The sequence below is a fragment of the Rhinopithecus bieti genome, unplaced genomic scaffold, assembly GCF_001698545.2.
Source record: "Rhinopithecus bieti isolate Rb0 unplaced genomic scaffold, ASM169854v2 scaffold_4981, whole genome shotgun sequence".
NCBI lineage: Eukaryota > Metazoa > Chordata > Mammalia > Primates > Cercopithecidae > Rhinopithecus > Rhinopithecus bieti.
This window is the reverse complement of record NW_016805130.1, coordinates 361,484-383,379: the sequence shown is the minus strand read 5'-3', so window position 1 is coordinate 383,379 and position 21,896 is coordinate 361,484. Positions and strand designations below refer to the sequence as shown.

Here is a 21,896-nt window from a genome sequence, read left to right as displayed (position 1 = left end):
TCTATAATGTATTAAATTCTTTCCTATGCATTTAGAATAATAATAGTTAATAACCCTCCTGGGAAGAACTGTGAAAATAGTCACTTCAACTATTTCATGTTCTGTAGAACTCCAGGTGAAAAAGGTTGTGAAACAACTTCAGGATTAACTCTCCATCGTCAAGCCTCTGCTCATACTAGCTCCTTAATGATATTGAAGTGGCATCATTTGTCTGGGGCAACACCCGAGGTTCGTTGTCTCACACTAAGAAAAATGAAGACCACAAGATGTGGGTTTAAGAGTGGAAAGTTTAATAGGTGAAATAAACAAAAGAAAAGCTCCCCCATGCAGAGGGAGGGGGATTCCAAATGGATCTCCCTGTTAGCAGCGGGATGCGGTTGGTTTTATAGAGGGGCTTGAGGAAGCGGTGTCTGATTTACACAAGGCCCAAGGGAATGATTGGACGAGGTGTAACATTTACATGGTCCTCAAAGACACTGGCCATCCCACCTCAATCTTTTGTTATACAGATGGGGTTTCTACCTGGCCAACGCCATGACACCTGCACATGTGGTGAAAAGGAAAAGGGAAGAGAAAACCTTCATGTTGAATGCTTCTGGCACAGCTGCCAGCATTCACGTATGCAAGCTTCCAGCTTGCTTATCTATGCCTGCAGCTTGATTTTTCAGGCTGCTTTTGTTAGAAAAGAAATGATTTGGGGCTGCCTTTCATTAAAAGAAAACCTTACCAAAGACTCCTGTACCCTAACTGCCTAGTTTCTTTTTAACTCCTATATTAATATCTACTAAGGTGACCCTTTTAATAGTGTGATCTCTCCCCACCCCTCTTTTCTCTTAACTCCTCTTGCCTTGATCTCCTTTTTTCTCCCACAGAACTTATGACCTAACCTGCAGTGATTTTCTTACCTGTTTATGGTTTATGTTCTCTCCCCAACAAGAATGCATTTTATTGCAAGGGCTAAGCAGACTTTTTTGAATATAAATCAAACATTTGAATGAAGAATGAATTGAATCCTTTAATTTTCTCTGCAGAATAAAAAGTGGTTTTTTAAAAAAATATACCAGCTACATGTGTTCATTGGAAGAGAGCACAGTTGTGGGGAAAAATAAGACTTTTGAGTCAGATAAACCTGGATTCAAAGATTAGCTTCACTGTTCACTAGCTAAATGTTTATCCAAGGTGAATGTCACTAATATGGTCTGGATATTTTGTCCCCTCCAAATCTCATGTTGAAATGTAATCCCCAGTGTTGAAAGCGGGTTTGTGGGAGGTTTCTGGTTCATGGGGCAGATTCCCTCTTGAATGGCTTGGTGTCCTCCCCAGGCTAGTATGTTCACAGGAGAGCACTAAAGAGCCTGGCACCTCCTCCCTCTCTCTTGTTCCCTCCCACCATGTGATACACTGACTCCCCCATTTGCCTTCTGCCATTACTGTAAACTTCCTGACTCCTCACAGGAAGCTGAGCAAATGTTGGCACCATGCTTCCTGTACACTCTGCAAAACTGTGGGTCAATTAAACCTCTTTTCTTTATAAATCACCCAGACTCAGGTATTTCTTTATAGCAATGCAAAAAATAAACACAGACAATTAGTACTGAGGAGTAGGGCATTGCTATAAAGATACCTGAAGATGTAGAATTGGCTTTAGAACAGGTAAAGACAGAGGTTAGTTTGGAGGGCTAAAGACAGGAAGATGAGGGAAAGTTTGGAACTTCTTAGAAACTGTTTGAATGGTTGTGACCAAAATGCTGATAGAGATATGGACAGTGAAGGTCAGGCTGCAGAGGCCTCAAATGCAAATGAGGAACTTATTGGGAATTGGAGTAAAGGTTCCGCTTGTTGCTCCTTAGCAAAGAGCTTGCTGCATTGTACCCATGTCCTAGGAATCTGTGGAAGGTTGAACTTAAGATGACTTAGAGTATCTGGCAGAAGTTTCTAAGCAGCAAAGCGTTCAAGAAGTGCTGTGGCTGCTTCTAACAGCCTATAATCAGATACAGAAGCAAAGAGATGACTTAAAAGTCAGAATATATAAAAGGGAAGCAGATCATAAAATTTGGAAAAGTCAGCTGGGAGCAGTGGCTCACACCTTGTAATCCCAGCACTTTGGGAGGCTGAGGTAGGCAGATCGACCTGAGGTCAGAAGTTCGAGAATAGCCTGGCCAACATGGCAAAACCCAGTCTCTACTAAAAATACAAAAATTAGCCGGTGTGGTGGTGCATGTCTGTAGTCCCAGCTACTCTACTCTGGAAGCTAAGGCAGGAGAATAACTTGAACCCAGTAGGTGGAGGTTACAGTGAGCTGAGATCATGGCACTGCACTCTAGCCTGGGCAACAGAGCAAGATCTGTCTAGGGAAAAAAAAAAAAACTGGAAAAGTCACAACCTGGCCTTGTGGTAGAGAAGGAATCCAAGTGGCCTGTGGAGCAACCACGTGAGAGATCAGCATGACGGGAAAAAAAGCCAAATGCGAATATCCAAGAGAATAGGAAAAGGCCTCAAAGGTATTTCAGAAATCTCTGAGGCAGTCCATTGTATCACAGGCTTAGGAGCTCTATGGGGGAAGAATGGTTTAAGAGGCCAGGCCCACCGCACGGTGCAGCCTCAGGATATTGTTCCCTGCATCCCAGCTAATCTGGCCCCTGCCTCGGCTCAAAGGGCCACAAACACTTCTTGGGCTGCCTCTTCAGAGGGCAATTCATAAGCCTTGGTGGCTCCTACATGGTGTTAAGTCTGAAAATACACAGAATGCAAGAGTGAAGGAGGCTTGGCAGCTTTTATCTAGCTTCAGCAGATGTATCAGAAAGCCTGGGTGTCCACGCAGAAGCCTGCCACAGAGGCAGAGCCCTCACAGCAGCCTCTACCAGGGTAGTGCTAAGGGGAAATGTGGATTTGGAGGCCCCCTGCAGAGCTGCCACTGGGGATGGCCTAGTGGAGCTGCGGGAAGGGGGTTGCTGCCCTTCAGACCCCAGAATGGTAAAGCCACTGGCAGTTTACATCCTGAGCCTGCAAAAACTGCAAGCACTCAACTTCAGCCTGTGAGGGCAGCCACATGAGCTGCACCCAGCAAAATCACAGAGGCAGAGCTGCCCAAAGACTTGGGAGGCCACCCCTTGCACCAGTGTGTCCTGAATGGAGGACATGGGGTCAAAGGAAATTATTTTGGAGCTTTAAGATTTAATGACTACCATGCTGGGTTTCAGACTTATGTGTGGCCTGTTGCCCCTTTCTTTTGGCCAATATCTCCCTTTTGGAATGGAAATGTTTGCCTAATGCCTGTACCACCATTGTATCTTGGAAGTAAATAGCTTGTTTTGATAATACAGGTTCATAGGTGGAAGAAGGTAAGTCTCAGATGAGACTCAGGACTTTGGACTTATTGGAATGAATTAAAATTTGGGGCAACTGTTGGGAAGAGAAGATTACATTTTGTAATCCAAGGAGGGCATGAGACTTGGGGGCCGGGGCACATCGATATGGTTTAGATATCTGTCCCCTCCAAATCTCATGTTGAAATGTGACCCCCAATGTTGGAAGTGGGGCCTGGTGGAAGGTGATTGGATCACGGGGCCAGATCCCTCATAAATGGCTTAGTGCCATCTCCTGGGTGATAAGTGAGCTCTCGCTGAGTTCGCACAAATCTGGTTGTTTTTTAAAAAGTGTGGAGACCCCGCCCCACCCCTTGCTGTCATTCTCGCCATGTGATGCACCAGCTCCCCCTTTGCCTTCCGCCATGACTATGAGCTTTCTGAGGCCTCACCAGAAGCCAAGCAGCTGCTGGCACCATGCTTCCTGTACACCCTGCAGAACCATGAGCCAATTAAACCTCTTTTCTTTATAAATTACCCAATCTCAGGTATTCCTTTATAGTGATGCAAAAACTGACAAATAGTCACCTCTGTGGGACTTGTGTCTTCATCTTTAAAATGGTGATAATAGTAGGTGAAAGTTAGACCTAGATAAATGTATATAAAACATCTTGCACAGTTCTTTTGACTGAAGGGGTGCTTAATAAATATTACTTCCCTTTTCATATCTCACCTCCTCTAGGTCACATTCCACTTAAAGTGCAAGTTATTTAAACAAACATTCCTTTTAGTTCTAGACAGAATTACATACAAAGGTACACTTTAAAAAAACTAAAAACCTCTAATGACTATAGGTAGAACTCCATTTTAAAACCTAACATAAAAACTTTGCCTAAACTTCCCACAGTACCTTCAAGTAAAGTTTTCCAACATTTATCACATATAGTGTAGAATAAGGCTAGCACTTTGCTATTTTACTGACACTGAGAAAGTATTTCAAATTCAACTCCTATAAAATAAAATAAAATCTCCACTGACAATGTTCATCTGTAAATGTGTTTCTCAGCAACATGCTGCATGAGTTTTAGTGGCCTCTTTAAATGAACCTAAACCTCACCGTAAATCTACCTAACTGATGTAAGAAAATCACACATTTCTTATCAGGAATATTTGGGAAAAGAAAAATAATTTTATGAATGTGAATATTCTAAGTCTACTTGCTTGAGATATAAATGCCCTGCACGAGAACAGGGTAACAATAACCATTTTCACAATTGTAGTGAAACACGTGTGTAGTTATACTGTTTATGCTGCACATTCATGCATGACCTGATATTGCTGAAATAGAGTCTTTATTTCTGAACATTCCAAAACAGCAGTGTACACAGTAACAAATATTAAGTTATATGCCATAAGAAAGCATTCATTAGTGCAAATGGATTTTGTAAAAGGTCTATCAAAAAGATTTATTTGCTTTAAAATGCATTCATTTCCAGAAGCATTGTTAATAAAACATTACAGTTTCATCCTTTGTAATAAAGTATTGAAAATTAATTGTGGTACAGTAGCAAACATTGCAGGTATTAAGTGCAATGAGCTCATGATGCCGTTATAAATATGAAACCCATGTATGACAATAAATTAACAATGAAAAAGACAGGACCATTTAATTCTGCTGTCTGGCTATCTCCTTGCAATGCTTCAAATTATGTTGTGCTCATTCAACACAAAATTATGCCTCTCAAATTGCATGATGTGTTTTTGCTGATATATCCCTAGAGCTAAAAAAATAGTACCTTACCACAAAAATATTTTTATGGCACAAAATTTAAGTTGTTCCATAGTGGTTCACACAGGTGTAAAAAGAAATAGGCACAAAAAATAAAATTCCTGTAAACTATAAAAAAGTAAATTTCAAAGCATACATTATAGAACCTAGTTGTCAATATGCAATGTATTAAAATACAGAACATGTAATGGAAAGATGTTTAGAACACGTAAGTAAATTGAACAAGTTACTTTAAAAAACTCATATGGCAAAGCATTATTGATACATCTCAATTCTCTCAAAATGTATTCAGGTACAGAGCAGTTCTACAAAAACTTCCTAGATCTAAGTGTCACAATACTGCAACCATGGGTTTGAGAATGTTGCAGTATCTCAGGCAAATATTTAAGTGCAATAATTAGTCTCTGGTGACTGGTCCATTGAGAAACAATGCAGTAAATATATTAAAACACAAAAGGGAAAGAATATCCCAACATCCACTGCTACCCAGCCAGCTAGGTAACACAACCCTCATTTTTACTTCTTTCCCATTTTTCAAGGGTACATAAAACTGCATCAGTAGCAACCATCTCTCCAATTTCCATCCCTCAGAGTGCTGAGTGAAGACAGAGGCTTTGGAGGCTGAAGAAAACTAAAAAGAGACAAGAAAAACACAGAGAGATTGTTAATAATCCTGTGAGTCGCATCACTTACTTTGACCTACTCTCCCATCTATGCTTCTCCACTGCAGTAATGAGAAGCCACTAACAGTATCTCAAGTGTACCTTGTGGTTCACACTTACGGGTCTTCACTGCATGCTTATCTCCCAGAGCCCCAGTTCATGGCACAGTGTCATGCATGTTGTATTTGTACAAGTAAATTTCCAACATAAATAAAGGGGCCAATATCCTTAATGTATAAAACATATTTTAAAATAAGAAAATATAGACTCCTGGCTAGAAAAAATGGCCTAAAAACATAAATGGTTACTCTGTTGAATACAAACAGCAAATGAATATGAAGAAATTTTCAAAACCTTATTAGTAATTGAAGATTTGCCTATCATGTTGGCAAAACATTTAAAAAGAACCTTCGGCTGAGTGCAGTGGCTCACACCTATAATCCCAACACTTTGGGAGGCCGAGGCAATAGGAACACTTGAGGCCAGGCATTCAAGACCAGCTTGGGCAACACAGCAAGACCTTTATCTCTACAATTTTTTTTTTTTTTTCAAATTATCTGGGAGTGGTGGCATGCACTGTAGTCCTTGCAAGGCAGGATCACTTGAACCCAGGAGTTTGAGGTTACAACAAGCTACGACCACACCACTGCACTCCAGCCTGGGCAAAAGAGCAAGACCCTGTCTCTAAAAAAATACATAAAATAAAAAATTTAAATTAAAAAAATTAAAAGAAATAATACCTAGTATTTGCTTAAGTTTGGGGAAATAGACCATCTCATATTGTCTAGCAGTGACCTTTCCAAGAGTTTAGTCTGGAGACACAAATTCAAGGATAAATGTATGGTCTATAATAACCATATATATCAAATAATGTGATTCTAGTCAGCCATCAGCATGATGACGCAGCTCGGCATTTACAAAGCAGAATAAGCCAAAATTTACTGAATAAATAAACATGTACCAAAATTGTTTTTATCTGGTAGTAGGATTATGGGTCAGTCTTTACTTTTCTATTTTTCAACAGTTTCTGTTTTTCGAAATTTGTTGTTGATCTGAGCATCCATTACTTCTAAACAAAAAACAGAACTATTTATATATCCATAAATGCATAAAGACAGAGAAAATTGCTTGTTCCACCTCTTTCCAACTTTTACTATGTTTCCTCCTTCTCCTCCTTCACATCCTAATTTCTTGAAAGAGCTGTCTGTATTTACTGTCTTTATTTCCTCATCTACCAATCTTTCCTCAAACCACTTTTATGGATTTTTAATATAAGACACTCCATGATATTCAGTTCAAGAGGGTACATCATGACCAGGAGCTGGACTAAAATGTCCTTTGAAGTACTCTGAAACTTTGAAGGGGAAAAAAAAAATTTCTACCTGAACCATACCGAACTTACCAACATAAGCTGATAAAGCCCCAGGTGAATGTCATTAAGACCGTTTTCAAACCATAAATGTGTGGGAGGAGGGTGTGCATGTGCACATATGCCTGACACATTTTTCCATATTTTCATTAAAAATGACTGATTCAACAAATATTTGAGATCCTATCCATATTGGACATAGTTCTTGGCATTGGGGACACACAGCAATGAACCAAAGAGTCAACTTCCCCGCCCTACAATTTTTGGATAGAGCTGCCATCTGAGCAAAGACCTGAAGGAGGCACGGAGCAAGCCGTGCAAATAACTTGGGAGAAGAAAGCTACAAAAGCTCTGGAGACAAGCTTATCTGGTAAAAGCAAAAGTGTTAGGAGTGATAGTGATGAGGGAGTAAGGGAAGACAATGACATCAGAGAGAAGGGGACCTGACCGACACAGGGATATCCATCACTTTTCAAAGGGAGGAGAGCACAAGTCAGGCCATAACTTACTAAGGTTAAAGTGAGCCAAAGGAAAGGTCAGCATGTGTATGGAGCAGTTTCTAGTTCCACACTGCAAATGAAATTATGCAAATAAAGATTCTTACCTTCTAACAGGTTGTGCAATTTTGCTTCGAGGCAGGTTACTCCCATTTATTGCCAACGAAGGTCTTGGGAGCGCACTGCGACCCATTATCCCAGAAGCTGCAGCTTTGTTCGGTGTGGGGATTCCTGTGTTGGAATATAGCTGTAAGCCGTTTGATAAAGGCATGTTACTGCTGCCTTGAACGGTTGGACTCACATAGGCTGTGGCTTTAAGAGGTTGTCGGATAGACACTGGGAAATGCCCCACGCTGTGGACTCTGTGTTGAAGCTGTCCTGGTGATGGAACTAGAAGAGAAAATGATATTCATGTGAGCAAGCTTCTACCACTATCCAACTCAGGAAATGTGTGTTATTTTCAGAAGAGCCAATTATGCCTGAGAGTACAATATACACAGGAGGAGATAAATGGAACATAGGCTCCAGATGGCACTGAGTCATGGAAAATTCTAATCCTTGACGCGGATCTCCTGGTCTGTCCATCAGCCACATTTTGGAGTGCCTGGCTATATGCAGAAGCCAGTTCTAAGCACAGCCTCCTTTCCTTTACAAATGTGATGATCTCTGAGTTCTTACAAGACAAAGTCTTCCCTGCTTGCTTGCTAGAAATTAGGATTTCTTGATGCTTGCTTTGGTGGTGGTTCCATGAAAATAAAATGAGGAGATACTTTAATAGTTGTAATTATAGAAAAGAAGACAGAGGTGGTATCTGTAGGTACAAACAGTTGATTACAGATATATTTCTTAAATAATATTCATATGTCATTTATCTCTCTTTGAGTTGCTGGGCATTATTACATATATAATAGTAGCAAAACCTATAAAATGAAGGGAACCGGGAACTCTCTGGGTAAGAACCCTTAAAGATTTCATCTATATACTGACCCAACTTTGTGTGCCATTTCACATTAAAAGGTAACAAACTGGTAGGCAGAAGTTTTTAAATTTTTTAATCCCTTTCTCCAAGGAAAACAATCAAATTTAATAGAAACTTATGCACAGATTCTGCCTACTTACTAACTACCCAAGCCTTTGCTGCCTAGTACTTGCAACATGGTTAAACATGGACATACCCTGTTTTCTAAAACAGTTGAATTTACTTAATCATAAAACATATGATATATACTTTTTTGAAATAAATATAAGGGGGAAAAAACCCCAAAAAAGTATCTATGGTTTTATTTATCATCTCTTGAAAATATTTCCTTAAATGTAGTTTTTCCTTAAAAAAATTTGCGCAAGTATACAAGGCAAAATCTATACACAGAAATACTGATACATGTGTTATCAAAAAGATAACACATCATGATCAAGCAGGTTTCATCCCAGGGATACAGAAATGGTTTAACATAGGCAAATCAGTAAATGTGATACATCACATAAACAGAATTAAAAACAAAAACTATATGATCATCTCAATAGATACAAAAAAAGCATCTGATAAAATCCAGCATCCCTTTATCATAAAAACAAAATAGGCATAGAAGGGACTTACTTCAAAGTAATAAAAGCGATATATGACAAACCCATAGTCAACATCATATTGAATGGGGAAAAGCTGAAAGCATTCCCCCTGAGAACTGGAACAAAACATCCTTCACAAGGATGTCCACTTTCACCATTTCTAGTCAACATAACACAGGAAGTCCTAGCCAGAGTACTTATAGGACAGAAGGAAATAAAGGGCATCGAAATTGGAAAAGAGGATGTCAAACTGTCACTGTTTGCCAATGATATGGCTGTATATCTAGAAAACCCTGAAGACTCATCCAGAAAGCTCCTAGATCTGATAAATGGATTCGGTAAAGTCTCAGGATACAAAATCAATGTACACACATCAGTAACACTGCTGTATACCAACAACAACCAAGCTGAAAATTAAATCAGGATTTCAATCCCTTTTACAATATCTGTAAAATACAAAATAAAATACTTAGAAATATACTTAACCAAGGAGGTGAAAAATCTCTACAAGGAAAACTACAAAACACTGTTGAAAGAAATCACAAATGACACAAACAGAAACACATCCCATGCTCATGAATTGGAAGAATCAATATTGTAAAATGACCACACTGCCCAAAGCAATCTACAAATTCAATGCAATTCTATCAAAATACCACCATCATTCTTCGCAGAACTAGAAAAAACAATCCTAAAATTAATATGGAACCAAAAAACAGCCCACACAGCCAAAGCAAGACTAAGCAAAAAGAACACATCTGGAGGCACCACATTAACCAACTTCAAATTATACTACAAGGCTACAGTTACCAAAACAGCATGGTACTGCTATAAAAATAGGCACATAGACCAAACAATAGAGAATCCAGAAATATACCCTAATACTTACAGCCAACTGATCTTCAACAAAACATAAAAAAACATAAATTGGGGAAAGGACACCCTATTCAGTAAACAGTGCTGGGAAAACTGGCAAGTCACATGTAGAAGAATGAAACTGAATCCTCATCTCTCACCTTATACAAAAATCCACTCAAAATGGATCAAAGACTTAAATCTAAGACCTGAAACCATAAAAATTCTAGAAGATAATATTGGAAAAATTCTTTTGGACATTGGCTTAGACAAAGAAATCATGACTAAAATCCCAAAAGCAAAGGCAACTCAAACATAAATAAACGGTACCTAATTAAACTAAAAAGCTTCTGCACACCAAAATAAATAATCAGTGAGTAAACAGACAACTCACAGAGTAGAAAAAAATATCTGCAAACTATGCATCTGACAAAGGACTAATAGCCAGAATCTACAAGGAACTCAAATAAATCAGCAAGAAAAAAAAAAAGTAATCCCATCAAAAAGTGGGCAAAGGGCATGAATCGATATTTCTCAAAAAAAGATACACAGCCAACAGACAAATGAAAAAAATGCTCAACATCACTAATCATTAGGGAAATGCAAATTAAAACCACAATGAGATACCACCTTACCCTGCAAGAATGGCCATAATTAAAAAGTCAAAAACAATAGATGTTGGTGTGGACATGGCAAAAGGGAACACTTTTACACTGCTGATGGGAGTGTAAATTAGTAGAACCACTATGGAAAACAGTATGAAGATTCCTTAAAGAACTAAAAGTAGAATTACCATTTGATCCAGCAATCCCACTCCTGGGTATCTACCCAAAGGAAAAGATGTCATTATTTGAAAAAAAAGACATATTTATAGCAGCACCATTTGCAATGGCTTAGATATGGAACCAACCTAAGTGCCCATCAACCAATGGGTGGATAAAGAAAATGTGATATATATACATCAAGGAATACTACTCACCCATAAAAAGAAACAAAGTAATATTCTGCAGCAACTTGGATGGAGTTAGAGGCCATTATTCTAAGTCAAATAACTCAGGAATGGAAAAGTAAATATTGTATGTTCTCACGTGTCAGTGAGAGCTTAGCTATGAGGATGCAAAGGCATAAGAAGGAGATAATGGACTCTGGGGACTTGTGGGGAAGTTTGGGAGGGTGCTGAGGGATTAAAAACTACACACTGGGTACAGTGTACACTGCTTCAGTAACAGGTGCATCAAAATCTCAGAAATCACCACTAAAGAACTCATCCATGTAACCAAAACCAGCTATACCTACCCCAAAACTATTGATATAAGAAAAAAAAAAAAAAAAAAGAAATGCCGATATATGTGTATAGTAGTAAAAAAACTTTATAAAAAATAAGGCTATATAAGATCCTCCCTTAGGTGTATTCCCATTTAGCTTCGTGACACAGCAAAGTTCTCTTGGTTGACAAATCATCTCTAAGATTCTTTCTAACCAATTCTGTAATGCCTTAATTTGCTAGTTTTTAACCATGCAATTTTTTAATATACTCATTCAGCAACTGTAACAAGTCTACTGCACTAACACAAGATGTTAATAATAGGGGAAACTAAGAGGATACAGAGGGTGAGGGATTATATGGGAATTCTCTGTACTTCCTGTTCAATTTTTCTACAAGCTGAAAACTTTTTTAAAAAAGTGTTAATTTTTTAAAAACCTTCAATACATGAATTTGGCTCAATTTCTTCTGAAGCATAATATATATAAAATACATACATCTTAAGTCTAAGCTCAGTGAATGTTCAAAGTAAACATGTTCATGTAACCACTCCTCCTATCAAGATAAAAAGCATCACCAGCACCTTATAAGGCTCTCTCATGCCTCTTCCTAGTCAAACCTCCTCCAAAGGTAAGTGTTATTCCCACTTTTATCACAACAGACTGTTTTTTCCTATTTTGAGGACATTCCTAGGAACAGACTTACTACGTTAACCTTTTAATCTGGCTTCTTTCACTAGATACTTCTGTGAGATTCACCTGTGCTGCTGTGTTACTAAGCAGTATTCCATTGTATAAATGTGATTATTCCCTTGATGACAGAAGGCTAGGTTATTTCTAATTTGGGGTTTCATGAACCTTCTTGAACATGTTTTGGTGATCATATGCACTCATTGTATTGGGTAACTATTAGGAGATATTAATTTAGCAAAGTTGCTGGATTCAATATCAAAACACAAAAATCAATTCTATTCAAAATACTAGCAAACTAGTAGAAACCGAAAGAAACCTGAGGAAATACTATTTACAAAACACTACTTAATAAAATCACAATACCTAGAAATTAATTTAACTATAGAAACACAAAACCTCTATATAGAAAGCTACAAAACTTCACTGATATTAAAGACCTAAGTCAACGAAGGACTATTCCACATTAATGGATGCAAAGACTTAATATTGTTAAGATCTTCCAAAAATTGATCTACAGAGTCAATGAAATTCCAGAACAGTTTATTCAGGAATACAATCCTACTATCTCTCCTACATATAACATATATAACTACCCTTGATTTTAAAAAAACACACATAAGAGAAACTAGTTAAAATTAATAGGCATAATCCTAATTTTACAAATGAGAAAACGAGACTGATAAAGAATACTTAACTTTCCAGAAAGTTTATTATTAAGAAAAGACCCAAAACCAGGTCTTTGACTACAACTGTGTTCCTCCTTCTATACTTGCAGCCTTTCCAACTCTCTATCCTACCTCTGTTCTTTCCTGAAGGCAAAATGGCCCAGAACTAGAAATTGTCATGATAAGAATTTAGAATGCATAAATAACAGTGGCTTAGAATGCTCAGAAATGAAAGTAAATGAGAGCATAATCTTAAGATTTGAAACAAAAGTTACGAGAGTCCTCTTTCTCCTACACATTATTATTCTTCTTGGGGGCTTTCTCTCAGTATTATGCTTGACTTAGAAATGATGATTTTTATAATTTCTTCATTTCTTTTACATGCATGAATTGGAATCTACTACAAAGAAGATGTTCCCCTCTTTCTATTTATCCAATTAAGTATGAATCCATGCATATTTATTTTATTCCATCAGTTATAATCCATTACTATAATTATTTACTCTGTGGCTCAAACTGTCCCATATTTGGCCATTAGGAGATTCCTTCAACTTGGTTCCTGTATCCTTTTGACATTTCCCATCATTTTGGGGAAACTTCAATCAAAACTGAACATTCTTTGCAGTGTACATTCTATTTTGGGTTACATACACTTCTCTGGCACTCAAATCTGCTATTAATACACACTGAGTTGGAGTCAACAAAAATTCCTAATTGTTACCATATTTGCTATTCTCAAAACTGTATTTCTCTCATCCTACACTTACACTATTGATTCTTTTTTTTCTTTTTCCAAGACAGGGTCTCATTCTATCTGTTGCCCAGGCTGGAGTGCAGTGGTGAAATCTCAGCTCACTGCAGCCTCAACCTCCTGGGTTCAGGTGATCCTCCTACCTTGGCCTTCCAAGTAGCTAGCACTACAGACACTGGCCACCACGCCTGGCTAATTTTTGTATTTTTTGTAGAGACGGGATTTCATCATGTGGTCTAGGCTGGTACGTTACTGATTTTTGTAATTCAGATATAGAATTGTATATTTCTATCAGCTAAGTTTCTTCATGATACATTTGGCCCATTGTTGTAACCTCCTGACATAAAATCAGTTATTAGTTCTCTCAGTTTCCACCATCAGCAAATTTCATAGGTTGTTTCCGTGTCCTTATACAAGTCATTGGTTCAAATATTTAACAGGTCAAGCGTTAACATAGAATCCTGTGGCTTTCACTCAAGCATTCACTGAGTTCCTTATGTTCAGGTAACATGTCAGGCACTGGGAACAGAAAATCAAATAAATGATGGTCCAAGCCCAGAGGGAGCTTACAATCTAGTAAGGAAGACAAATACATTAATGGTAAAACATGGTACATTGAATAACAGAGGTAAGTACCAAAAATCTAATCCATTCTAGCATTGTTTGGGGGGTATTTGAGAAAGTGTGTTAGGGTGATCAAGTAAGCAATGAAAACTTCCAAGGGCATGGTATTTGGACTGTATTATAAAAGTAAATAGGAGTAAACTGAACGAAGAAGGAAAAGGAAGAATACTAAGCAGAGAAGAACAACACGTGGAGCTAGAATATCCTAATAGTTAAAAGCATAAGCTCTGGGAGTAACCAGACCTAGGTCTGCCTCTCTGCTCTTCCACCTGCATGGCCTTGGACAAACTGTTCCTTAACCTGTCAGAACTGTTCCCTCTTCCACAAAATAAGAATGGCAGTAGAAACTAATTCATAGAGTTGTTGGTAGAACTAAATAAGATAATGAATATAAACTAGTTAGCACTGTTTCTTGTATAGAGTAAATGATGTCACTTGGTTATTAGGAACTAAAACAAAGAAATGAAAGACCACTGCATGTTAGGGAGATACAATTTGACACCCAAAACTAAGTTTGAGGAAGAAGAGCTACAAATCATTTTAGATGCAGACTTAAGACATCTGTTTGATGACTCTTGGCCAGTACACTCAGAACACAGTCAGCCTCCCAAGTTTGGGCATTTTTATGAATGCTGGTAATATGACCTTGTGCCTTCCTCCTAGAGGTCAGTGTAAGACTTAACTGCAATAACCCATATAGACAGCATGAGTAGGAATCGGGGGGGATGCCAAAACAACACATCCCCACATAAAGTGAAGACACACAGCACTAGGCCTAATGCTCACTGTGTCGCTCACTGCTGGGTGAAACATAGAAAGTAAGTAACAGAATGTGGGGTAAGCTAAAACAGAGTGGATAAAAACTACTTTAGACACACTAAAATATAACTTCATTTAGGGGGAAAAAGGACAAAAGTATGCACAGGTGAAAACCAAGACAAAAGGAATGGCTAGACAGAATTAAGTGTGCTTATTCAGGTAGACAGCTAGAAAGGGGAGGATCTGCAAGGAAAAAAATTTTTGTATGATGAGTGGATAAATCAATCACCATGTAGTACTTCTACTATATATCTTACATAAAGGACTACAAATAATTTACTATTATCATACAATTAACAATTTACTACTATTAATTGATACCACAGGCACTGGTAAATAAGAAAATAAGTTACAGGGCAAGGAGAAAAGTTTAGTGTTCTTGCAAGTAAATATAAAGAAATGGAACTGTAAGTTATTTTCCTTACAGTTAAAAATTATAAAAAATAATTATACAATTATATAACATATAATTATATCAAACAATTATACTCACTACAAGACTGTATTCTTGAAATTCCATTTCCAGCTCCATGCAAGCTTGAGTCAAAACTCTGACTATTTCGCACGGTGACTGGAGAACTAACATTGCTACTAATGGCAGTTGTACTTGGCATCCGGGCTAGGTTAGGCATACTTCTTCGGAGTTTATCTGGAAAAGAATTTTACTAAGTTAAAAATGACAGATGTTATGCAGCCAAAATACTAGCTTTCAAAAGCAAATAACAAAAGTCACATTGTGGTCAATAATAAATAAAAATTATTATATGCTGATGATCAAGCTTTCTAACCTACTGTACAGGAAAACGCACTCCCCAACCAGAAGGGTTCCACCAAATAAACATGTGTGATGGTTAATATCGAGCGCCAACTTGATTGGATTGAAGGATGTAAAGCATTGTTCCTGGGTGTTTCTGTAAGGAGTGTTGCCAAAGGAGATTAACATTTGAGTCAGTGGACTGGGAGGGGCAGACCCACCCTCCATCTGGGTAGGCACCATCTAATCAGCTGCTAGCATGGCTAGGATAAAAGCGCAGAAGAACGTGGAAGGAGCAGACATCACTCTTCTCCAGTGCTGGAGGCTTCCTGTCCTCGAGCATCACACTCCAAGTTCTTCAGCTTGTGGACTCTCAGGCTTACATCAGTGGTTTGCCAGGGGCTCACAGGCCTTTGGCCACAGACTGAAAACTGCACTGTCGGCTTCCCTACTTTTGAGGATTTGGGACTCCGACTGTCTTCCTTGCTCCTCAGATTGCAGACAGCCTATCACGGGACCTCACCTTGTGATCGTGTGAGTCAATGCTCCTTAATAAATGCCCCTTCATATATAAATTTATTCTATTAGTTCTGTCCCTCTAGAGAACCCTGACTAATACAATGTGTTAAAGAAGAACAAGACTTCTATAAAAAGACACAGGGACTAGCTAAGCAGTTAGCTATCTGTTCCTATTCAATAAATGGCTAAAATTATATTTAAAAGTTAGAAAATAATCTTACAGCCATTTAATTTACCAAAACAACCCTAGAAATTGTTACATGCTTCTTTCAAAAAAAAAAAGAAAGAAACCTAGAAGAATGAAAACCAACATTTACTGAATCTTTTGCTACCATATCGAAATGGAACAAATTAATAAAATTCAAACTTCAGATGTCTTGAAACATCCACTCATGACATTAACATGACCACATTAATCTCTGGGAAGTTTTAACTTTCATGAGTACGCCACCAAACGTTTGGAAAACAAAAAGACCAAGAGAATAGCTTCAATTTTTTTTGCCTTGCTAAGTTCGTCTTCTGCCACCAAGAGGCAGCAGAGAGTCACATACAGATCTCAACGTTGAGATGTGTGAAATAACGCATGTGAAATAAGCCAGCCACAAGACCACAACTCTATGAGACACTTTTTCCTTGATCAATACACATTCCCCAAAAAACTAAAGTACCTATGTCAGGTCATTTAAGCTGAAAAAAAAAAGCATATATATGAGTACTAAGCCATAACTAATTCAAGGACAAGTACTGAATTAATTTCTTTCTCCCCTTCACACTACTCCTTCTGCATTACTTAGATCCACAAACTGTAGCCCCGTCCAGCACATCACCTAATCCAAAAGTCTGGGAGTCTCTCAAGATTCACCTTCTCTTTGCACCATACTTTCCAAGTTCTATAAATTCTGCCTCATAAACATTTAGTGAATCTTCCACTACCACCTAGTTCTTACCTCACTGTTTATCACCTACATTTTCACAAAATTCTCTTAATTGGTCTCCAAGTACCCTTGTGTCTTGTTTCTCCCATCCATCTCCCATACAGCCAATTCCACTCTTCCTATAGCACAGCACACAGCTAGTCATCCACTTGCTGAAACCCCTCCAATTCCAATTCCTCCCTGCTCCTTCTACTGAAAGGTCAAGCTCCTGAGCACACCCTAGATGAGGCCTTCAAGGCACAGGCTCTTTATACTTCTCCGGCCTGACCTCTCAGCCTGCTCCCCAACCACAGGGGAGAACTCTCATACCTGTGAGCAGGCTGGTCCCTCCAGGTGGACACCCATCCTCACTTTGGAGAAGGAACAAATGAACAAGGCAACAAACATTTACTGTGTTTACACTAAATACCAGGCACTCTGTGAGCTGTTGGGGATATCACAGTGTATTAGGCAGATACAGTCCCGAGTCTCATTGAGTTTATAGTCAACATTGATGGTCTAGGTTTATAGTCTATACCAGTGCTTCTCAATCCTTCCCTACCCATTGTTGATCCTAAAGAGAAAACGTAAAATAAATTTAATTAAACTTAAAATTAAATTTTCTTCCAAACAAAATACTAAAGATTAACATTTTGATAGGGGTAAACGATGGAAGATCATAAATCATTGTAATATCTAAAATTTTTTTCACCCCTCCAACTTACAAGATATTTTTGCCTTTATTGATATATACGCCCAAACACTGAAGTGCACATATCAGAGCATTCAATCTTGTGGTCATTTTCTTTCAAGCAAAACCAGAAAATAATGATATACTTGAATACTAATCCAAAAGGCATTCAAGTCAAAATCAAACTCAGCTCTTCGTATTCCCCCTTCATACACTGCTCCTTTGACATTACTAATACCTATTAAATGTTACCATGGCCAGCAATTTTTGCCCCCTTGGAGTGGAAAAGACAGAAGATTAAACAAGCACAATAAGTATACTTAGATAATATGTATAATAAGAAAGCATAAGAAATTGCAGAGAGTGCTACAGTAGAAAGCACTTACTAATACTTGTGGCTCTTACTAAGTAATGTGGCTCTTACTAATACTTTAAGAATTGGCACAATTCTCCCCAGCATAGAGAAGCTTTTCTATGGACTTCCCAGCTGAGCTATCTACCTCTTACACATTTCTTTACTTTCTGTGTGTAGTTCTAGAGTAAGGATGCTCAAATATTGCCACTGACTGTTAGATTCCTGGGCACTTTTCCTCATTATCTTCTTGAGGCCTATTTTTAACAATCGTATGTCTCATATTCCCAAATTCCTATTAAAGTTCCCAGCCACAAACAGCAGGTACATCATATATCAGCAAATATTATGTGTATGATTTTGCAGACAGTGTGTAGTAAGAAGGGAGGAATTAGAAGGATTCATCTCTACATACTCTTAGTGGCCACATCTAGATCTTTTGAATATCACAAAATCTAGTGTAAAAAAGTCAGCCTCTATCAGTACTAGACTATTTTCACTATATATATTTCCTCTCTTCTCTCTCTCTCTCTCTTCTCTCTCATCTCTCCTATATACTACCATATACAGTAATATATATATATATAATATATATATATATATATTTTAAGCAGCAGGGAGACACAGGAACATAATTATATGCTATTGAGAAAATGAGCTTCTATATTTCTTTTTAAAATCTCTCTCCAACTATTTGCTATAATAGTTTTCATACATATAGAAATGTTTAAAAATAGTATCATAAACACCTGCTTTTCCATCTGGCTATACTAGTTGTTTCCATTTTGCCATATTTAATTCATCTCCACATACACATTTGTTTGCTTTGCTAAACAAGATAAAACTTCAGACATCTTGACACTTTAAATGTACATTGTAATTCTACAGAATCACAATACTGTAATCACATGTAAACAAATTAACAATATCATATGATAATCTGCATACAAAATTTTTCAGACATCCCAAGAATATCTTTCATAAGTTTTTTCCTCTAAACCACGATCCAATCAAGGTCCATACATTACACTTGGTTATGTCTCTAATCTGTGTTAGTCTTTAAAACCAATCTTTACTCATATTTAAGCAACAAGTCAGTTTCACAAAGCTTTAATCTTGAAATATGCTCTTAAAAATAAGGTCTTCCAAGTGTAAATATTTAGGACAGTATTCCCCTTGGAATGAAGCTGTGATCTCCACCTTGTGTCAGACCATCTGGAAATGAGGTACGTTTCCTGTCAAACAATGTGAAATTTATTTATTTATTTATTTATTTATTTATTTATTTTGAGGTGGAGTCTGGCTCTGTCACCCAGGCTGGAGTGCAGTGGTGCGATCTTGGCTCACCGCAACCTCCACCTCCCGGGTTCACGCCATTCTCCTGCCTCAGCCTCCCAAGTAGCTGGGACCACAGGCGCCCACCACCACGCCCGGCTAATTTTTTGTATTTTTAGTAGAGACGGGGTTTCACCTTGTTAGCCAGGATGGTCTCCATCTCCTGATCTCGTGATCCACCCGCCTCGGCCTCCCAAAGTGCTGGGATTACAGGCGTGAGCCACCGTGCCCGGCCACAATGTGGAATGTTTTAATAACCACATATACTTTAAAGTTCAGGGAACCAAAAATAATGTTCTATTTCTATCTTAATAAGAAATCAGCAGTTTAATCTTCAAGGACTGAGATGTAGCAGGAAACTGGAAGAACAGAACAAGTAAAGAATTCAAATGAGTTTGCTCACATTAAAGAGGCAGCAAGACTCGCCACTCTATGAACAAAGACTCAGGAATCTTTACAACTAAAGGAGACGCTCATTATCTACCAAACAGCTAGATGTAGGCATCTAGGCAACACAGGCTCCAGGGGAGGTCCTCTTGATAATAAGGACTACATCATGCCACCAGTAACTCCTGCCATACCGTAGAAATTATAAGAAAGTTGGTAAAGATTCTACAAATTTAGTCATTTTGAAATTTAGCAAGTTATTCCAGATATACTTCTTTTAATTCTATGAATCCCAGAAATATCCCAGAAAGTTTTATGAGCCATCTCTTTAAATCTAAGCAGTGTAGGAACTATGAAAGCAGTAAATATTAATATACATTTCTAGTTTATTCTCAATTATTTTAAAATGAATCAACAGTTTAACAATTATTTTCTCCTATCTATATTATTTTGATAATTTAGAAAAAAATTTAATAGATTAGTTTCAAAGTTACCATTCTTATTTCAGTTTTGCTCAATATTCTATAGTAACAAATGCAGGCTAGGACATCTGAATCATATGCTAATAAAAGTTTAAAAACAAAAGGGGAGAAGACAACCTTTATTTAGCACATCCACTCCAGGCTCCAGGCAATGTAACATTCATTATTTTCATTTACTCCTTATAATATATTTGGGTGGAGAAAATGTGTACCAGATGGTTTGGTGTGAAATTATAGCTAAGTTTCCTAAGAGATAGATATTATCTCGCCCACATTTTAGTTAAGGAAACCAAACCTCAGAGAGTTGAGAAACTCAGGATCTACTGGACTTCAGAGCCTCTGCTCGCAACCATTAAGCTAACTAGTCAGAAGTCATATCCAGAAAATTGCCTTTGGATTCCATTTTCCTTGTATTGTGAAAACTAGACATTTTAGGCGAAATAAAACTACCACAAAGGGACCTAAACTATGGTATGTCTCCACTTTACTGTGAAGAATATCCCAGCATAGGATTCATAGAAACCTAATGCTTTTCAAATGGTGTTTGATGGAAGTGAATACCACTTTTCTGAGGTGCAACAAACAGCTAAGTGGAGGAGAATGATCCTATTGACAATATCAATCAAGATGCAGAGCTAGCATCTGCTTGGCAACTTGACTATGATGTTCTAAAACACTTAAGGAAAAAAAAAAGCTTTAGAGAAATGACTCTAGGTGCCCTCTCAATTTTAATAAGATGCTATGACTTCTACTAAGCACATGGAATACATCGTCTTTCTGATGCTATGAGCTTTAATGTTAGTCATGATGACATTTTTTTAGCCACCACTCCTCTAAACTTGAAATCTCAAGGTAGTAAGAAAAATTATGAACATAAAATTTTAAATATTTTCAAATGATCTCTTAATTAGCATCAGCATGAATGATACAGGTACAAAGGAAGAAAGCGTAAAAACTAAATACAGGGTAATGGCTGATCACTAATACAAAATTTATATTTGGCCTATAAATATTTTTAAAGACCATTTGATCACTTCTGGGCCCAGTTTTGAGTAATAGTGCTATATAATTAAGAATTATAATTGTATAATTATAAATTATTTTTAATTGATTTTTTTCTCCATAATACATAGAATTTGTGTGTGAGGGTCCAGGTGATCACTAGTACGAAAACACACCAGGCTCAGAATATTACATGATTGCTTCCCCCATAGCTCTTAGAAGTCAGAGTCTAACTCCTGGGAGTGTGGAAGGAAGATAAATGAAGAGATAGAAAAAGTATGAAAGAATGACACATACAGCAACCCACCATGTTGACAAGACAGATCAATTTCCCATTACCATGCCACATGCTAATGGACAGCAGCCTCCATGTTCCTGCTGCTACACAGATCTTAATGCTAGATGTCAGGAGATTAGAGGGAAAGACACATCCCAAACTTCCCTAGATCTGGCTATGTAAGAGCAGCATCCTCTGCAAGCATCATCATTCATGCTTATAACCTCACTCTGTGCTAGGAACAGACAGTAACAGACTGAAGGTTGTGCACAAGGTAAGGAATGACAACTCACAGCCTTTACCTCCATGGGCTTGACCACAAACT

The 21,896-nt window shown here is 37.8% G+C and overlaps 1 protein-coding gene across 2 annotated transcripts in view; it reads right to left on the bottom strand.

Annotated features, from left to right (window-relative positions):
- Positions 1–4,638: 4,638 nt before the first annotated feature.
- Positions 4,639–21,896, bottom strand: part of LOC108529117 (SLAIN family member 1) — a 65,866-nt gene continuing 48,608 nt past the window's right edge. For both annotated transcript variants that reach the window (XM_017871219.1, XM_017871218.1), the window contains 3 exons: positions 15,352–15,507; positions 7,730–8,012; positions 4,639–5,725 (listed from right to left, as the gene is read on the bottom strand). In XM_017871219.1, coding sequence (XP_017726708.1) covers positions 5,650–5,725; positions 7,730–8,012; positions 15,352–15,507 — 515 coding nt within the window. In that variant the 3' untranslated portion in view covers positions 4,639–5,649. The remainder of the gene's footprint in view (positions 5,726–7,729; positions 8,013–15,351; positions 15,508–21,896) is intronic.